The sequence below is a fragment of the Rana temporaria genome, chromosome 9 (assembly GCF_905171775.1).
Source record: "Rana temporaria chromosome 9, aRanTem1.1, whole genome shotgun sequence".
NCBI classification, from domain to species: domain Eukaryota; kingdom Metazoa; phylum Chordata; class Amphibia; order Anura; family Ranidae; genus Rana; species Rana temporaria.
In genome coordinates this window covers 91,715,981-91,721,543 of record NC_053497.1, presented here as the reverse complement: position 1 = coordinate 91,721,543, position 5,563 = coordinate 91,715,981, and the positions used below count along the sequence as shown (strand labels likewise).

The window sequence follows — 5,563 nt, the reverse complement described above, 5'->3', positions numbered from 1 at the left end:
CCAGCCTCAAGGATATGGGAATATCCAGCCTTCATTGCACATATTTTATTGCAAGTGACAGTTCATTACTGCGTGAGATCACTTTTCATTTATTTACATACTACTATGTGTGTTGTGAACATTATAGATTTTGCAACTGGTTATTATCATTGATTGTCAAGTTTTCACACTTTATTTTTCCCATTAATCCAATAGGTAGCGCAAAGGGCCTTCACAATCACATTTGAAAAAAATAAAAAAACTATCTCTGGACCAGCTTTAAAGGAATGTAGACCTGATTTCTGTTTTAATTACACTTTTGGGGCATTAGGTATGGCAAAATCTGATTACAAGACTGTCTTCTGTATTTGTCTCACCCCATTGTGAATGTGGCTGCTAGGTACAAAGCTGTTCAAATCTTTTTTACTTTGCTTAGTCTGACTGGTGACACTGAAAAAAAAAACATATTCACCATTTTTTTAAGTGACTTTTTATTTTATTTTATTGCATTTTAGTGTGAATATGAGATTTGAGGTCTTTTTGACCCCAGATATCATCATATTTAAGAGGTCCTGTCATGCTTTCTTTTATTACCAGGGATGTTTTCATTCCATGCAATATGAATAAAAGTGACCCATCTTTTTTTCTTAAAGTGGATGTAAACCCACTCTCATCCTCATTCTAAACTACTGCCATAGTGCTGATCTACAAGGATATCCATGCCTCCTGCATGTATCCTTACCTGTCAAATGTTTCCCCTCTGTCTGTTTTAAGAACTGAAAAACTGCAGATTCTGTGGGTGGATCTGTTGTCTGGAGCTCTGTGGGTGGAGTTGTAATGTCAGTAGACTCCCCGCCCACCTCTACACTCTCTTCGTCAACATGCATTGTTTTCCTATGTATTCCTTACACTAAATTATGCTATGATCACTAACATCCAGTCAAAATCCAGAAAAGTAACCACATGACTTTAGAAAAGGAGTGGGGAGGAGGTTACTGGCTTCCCCGGATCTCAGGCACACGGCTGCCTCTGCCTGCTGTGCCCCGTCACCCCTCATCCCTCCCCGGGCTCAGCCCTCACACCATGCCCGCTCACTGATCCCCGGACAGCCTGCCCTCCCGTCCGCCCCGCTTTCTGGACTTATGGACGAGTCGGCAGTGGCTGATCATGCCTAGGAAAGGGAATGGCCAGCTACCTTTACCGGACGGCTGGGAAGAGGCCAGAGACTACGACGGCAAGGTGTTCTATATCGACCACAACACCCGGCAGACCAGCTGGGTAGACCCCAGAGACAGGTTAACGAAACCTTTATCGTTTGCTGACTGCGTTGGGAATGAGCTACCTTGGGGATGGGAAACTTCCTATGATCAACAAATCGGAGTCTACTTTATTAATCATATTAATCAATCCACACAGATAGAAGATCCACGTAAGCTATGGAGGAATGAACAGGAGCGAATGCTAAAGGACTATCTTATGGTGGCACAAGATACCTTAAGCACTCAGAAAGAGCTTTATCATGTGAAGGAACAAAGGTTGGCACTTGCCCTGGATGAATATGTGAGGCTAAATGACGCCTACAAAGAAAAGTCTAGCTCACGTACAAGCTTATTTTCAGGTTCGTCTTCCAGTACCAAGTATGACCCTGATATCCTTAAGGCAGAGATCTCCACAACAAAAGTCAGGGTCAAAAAGTTGAAGAGGGAGCTATCACAAATGAAGCAGGAACTACTGTACAAGGAGCAGGGCTTCCAGACATTGCAGCGCATTGACCAAAAAATGTCCGGAATACAGAGCGGCTATGAGCTGAAGGAAGCCAAGGATATCCTCTCTGAGCTGAAGAGAATAAGGAAGGCCATAAGCACTGGAGAGAAAGAGAAGCAGGACCTGATGCAGAGTCTTGCGAAGCTCAAGGAAAGGTTTCATCTAGAGCAAGGCAGAGGAAGATCAGAGCCAGACTTGACGTCCAGCCTCACAAACTCTCATTTGTCTCTGTCCAGACAGAAACTGGACGCTGGTTCACAGACTGATATTTCTGATGATATTGGAATGAGGAGCAGATCGACTCTTGCAGAAATGGTCAGGCTGAGCCTGCAGTATGAGGAGGCGAAGAGAAGTATGGCCAACCTGAAGATTGAACTAGCAAAGCTGGACAGTGAGGCTTGGCCTGGGGCCCTGGATGTGGAGAAAGAGAAGCTTCTGCTAATTAATGAAAAGGAGGAACTACTGAAGGAGCTACAGTTTGTGACTACACGGAAACGCATTTAGTGAATATCCAGTGCTTGGCGCAGCTCAAGTTCAGCTAATTCTGAGATATGATTCAGGAAATGCCAGCTTTGTCATGATTATTGGAGAGGCAAGATACCATCCCTCCCGGGTCCAATATGATTCCAGAGTATATTTCCGGGTTGCCATTCTTCCATCGTCGGGTGATATGAGTTGCCTCTTTCGGACCAAAGTATACCCTGCAGCAGAAACGGTGGTGTTTAATGAGCTCTTCAGAGCCTCTATTTTACAGAGTGCTCTGCAGCAGAAGATTCTAAGAGTGGACGTGTGTTCGGCTGGAAGATCTCATCGAGAAGAGTGCCTGGCTGGTATCCAGATCAGTTTAGCAGACTTGTCTTTAACAAATGAAGCATATACAAGATGGCACACTTTGATGCCCTGCCGACACATATCTCATCAAACGGTTCTCCCTGAAAAGTCAGTATTAGAGGCCAGAGAGACACAGGCTGCTGCAGTGAATATGGATGCTGTGTCAGCATTGCTTGTGAGGACATCTGCGGAGCTGGAAGCGGTGAAGCGTGAATTAGCCCAGGTAGAGGCAGATGAAGAGGATCAGGAGCAGACATGTTTGGGAGAGGAATGGTTGGAACTACAGGGAGAAGAGGCATTTGATGCTATTGTTGAACCTGGGGCCACAGAACACATGAATGAGTATTACTCTCCCCCATTGCAATCATCTACTGACCCAGAAGAGCCCCAAGCAGAATCTTATGATGGAACAAAAAAAAACAAAAAAAAAGGAGTGGGGTGGGAATTGAAAAATAATGCCTGTCTCCAGGCTAGTGCATGAGATGTGTAAATAACATGTCATTCACAGCAAGGGAGCGGAACCGAGTAAGGTTTTTCTCTGTAAGTCTGTTTTATTTCACTGAACAATAAAAGAGGATTGCTCAGAGCTGGATTAACTCTGTGTGGCAAGACTGGGAACAGATGATAGGAAATGTTATACTGTACATTGTGACATCAAAAAATGTTATAAAAAAATTTGGGTTTACATCCACTTTAAGACAATGTCAAAATAAAAAGTAAAATAAATAAGAGGAAAAAAATGTAAAGCACCCTGTTCCAACGAGTTTGCGCGCAGACACGAACACATACGTAAGTAGTGCCCGCATGTGAAAACAGTGTTAAAATCACACATGTCAGGTATCGCCGGGATCGTTCGAGCAATAATTCTAACCCTAGGTGTCCTCTGTAACTCAAAACTGGTAACCTGTAGAATTTTTTAAACATTGCCTATGGAGATTTTTAAGGGTAAATGTTTGTTGCCATTCCACGAGCAGGCGCAATTTTGAAGTGTGGCATGTTGGGTATCAATTTACTCAGTGTAACGTTATTGTTTGACAATTTTAAAAAAATGGGGCTAACTTTACTGTTGTGTTATTTTTTTACTCAAAAAAGTGTGTGCTTGTAAGACCTCTGCGCAAATACAGTGTGACAGAAAGTATTGAAACAACCGCCATTTTATTCTCTAGGGTGTTAGAAAAAAATATATATAATGTTTGGTGGTTCTGAGTAATTTTCTAGCAAAAAAAATGATTTTAACTTGTAAACAAAAAGTGTCAAAAGAGAGACTCGGGGCTGAAGTGTTTAAAACCTTACCATATTCTTTCTCTTGAAATAACATTTGTTAATTCTCACAGACATAAAAGCTTGGTAAAACTTGGTCTCCTTGTATGTCAGTCACTAACTTTAGCCACAACTCACTTATACTGTATTAGTGCAGAATCAATGAAAGATTTTAAATAATAGAGGTTGGCTAAGAAGTACTCTGCTATAATGTCAGGTAGACCCGTTCCATCCACTCTCATTTGCAGCTATAGGGGTTCCTACGTGTTTCACACTGAAACCGACTCAGCAACCAGTAAAACTAAATTCAAACTCTGAGGGCAAGAGTAGGTCTATCTAATATATTATAACAGAAATGCAGCACTAAAAAAAATAATAATGAATTGTCCACAAAAATTTGACCATAAACTGAAGTTTGTCCAAAAAAATATATAAACATTTCATATTATTATGGGTGTAAAACATATAAAAGTGCTGCACTTCAGCCTTTAACCAATGCTTGGGTAAAAAAAATATGTAACTCTTCCCTACTATATTCAAAATTAAGAAAAAAAGTGTGGGCTACACACCTTAAAGTGGCTGTAAAGGTAAAGAAAAATATCTCCCAGCCCCTTTGTTCTATCAATCTTTCCTACAGTGTGTAAATGGTTTTATAAAATGATGCCTGTAAATACCTTATTGTATATCTTTTATAACTGGTCACATGACTTCCGGCCGCTCTCCTCCTCCAAACTAATGGCTACAGTGAAAGGGGCTGTTATTCTCCTCTGACGTAATTTGGGATGGACACATGACCGCTGTGCTGGCCGCTCAGTCCCTCCCACTGTAGCCCTTAGATAGGGAAGGTGAACAACTGAAGGTCACATGACCGGCCATAAAAGATATGAGATAAGGTATTTACAGACATTGTTTTATAAAAAAACATTAAGTGTAGGATAGATTGATAGCACAGAGGGACTGACAGTATTATTTCTCTGCTTTTACTGCCAGCTGCTAATAGTGGCAGGATGGGTGGGGGGCGAAAATGGCTCACACACAGAGGAGCTGACAGGCAGGGAGATAGGGGGAGGGGGAGAGAGGAGAGCAGCAGGATGGCAGAGTCATGTAAACTGACTATAGTAATCATGGATCAGCAGCCATGATTATCATGGTCAGCACACAAACAGGGAGACACAGAAACAGGCAGGATCAACCAGTTTTTTTTTCTTTTCTTTTTTTCGTTAGGGTTACAACCACTTTAAACTTGAAATTTATAAATAAAAAAAAAAAGAAATGGAGAACACAAAACGGGGGAAGATTTTAACTTTTTTTGTCTTGTTTGCCTTTTTGTCATTTGATATGTGTGGGAAATGTAATAAAATGTCACTTTCAGAATATCTTTTATATTTAGTGCCTAGTTTCAAAATGAAGTGAACAGAAGCAGCATTAAGATATGCCAATACAAATGAAGGGTCTCATGGGTACCATATTGATTGATTTTGACACACAACCATACAAGAGGCAGGAGCTGTTATGTTCCAGTGCTTAGAGACATATGAAAAGTGCATTTTAATGTTTCAAAGTCAGTACACCAGGCAATTTACCTTTGATCCTTAAAAAAAAAAAAAGCCATATTTTTATTAAACAAAACATATCACACCTAAAGCCCCTGATTGTTGATCATGATAGTTTCAAGACTATATCTATCATAACATGCTCTCATTTAATATTGTGTTACAGAAATGCAGAG

General features: G+C 41.0%; 1 protein-coding gene across 1 annotated transcript; it reads left to right on the top strand.

Moving 5' to 3' along the window:
• Positions 1-1,053: 1,053 nt before the first annotated feature.
• On the top strand, positions 1,054-2,986 carry LOC120914572 (protein WWC2-like; the record flags this gene model as incomplete). The annotated part of the gene is given in 2 exon segments (XM_040325251.1): positions 1,054-2,240; positions 2,242-2,986. Coding segments are annotated over 2 exon segments (1,839 nt in total), but the record flags the coding sequence as incomplete, so codon positions are not given.
• Positions 2,987-5,563: the final 2,577 nt, after the last annotated feature.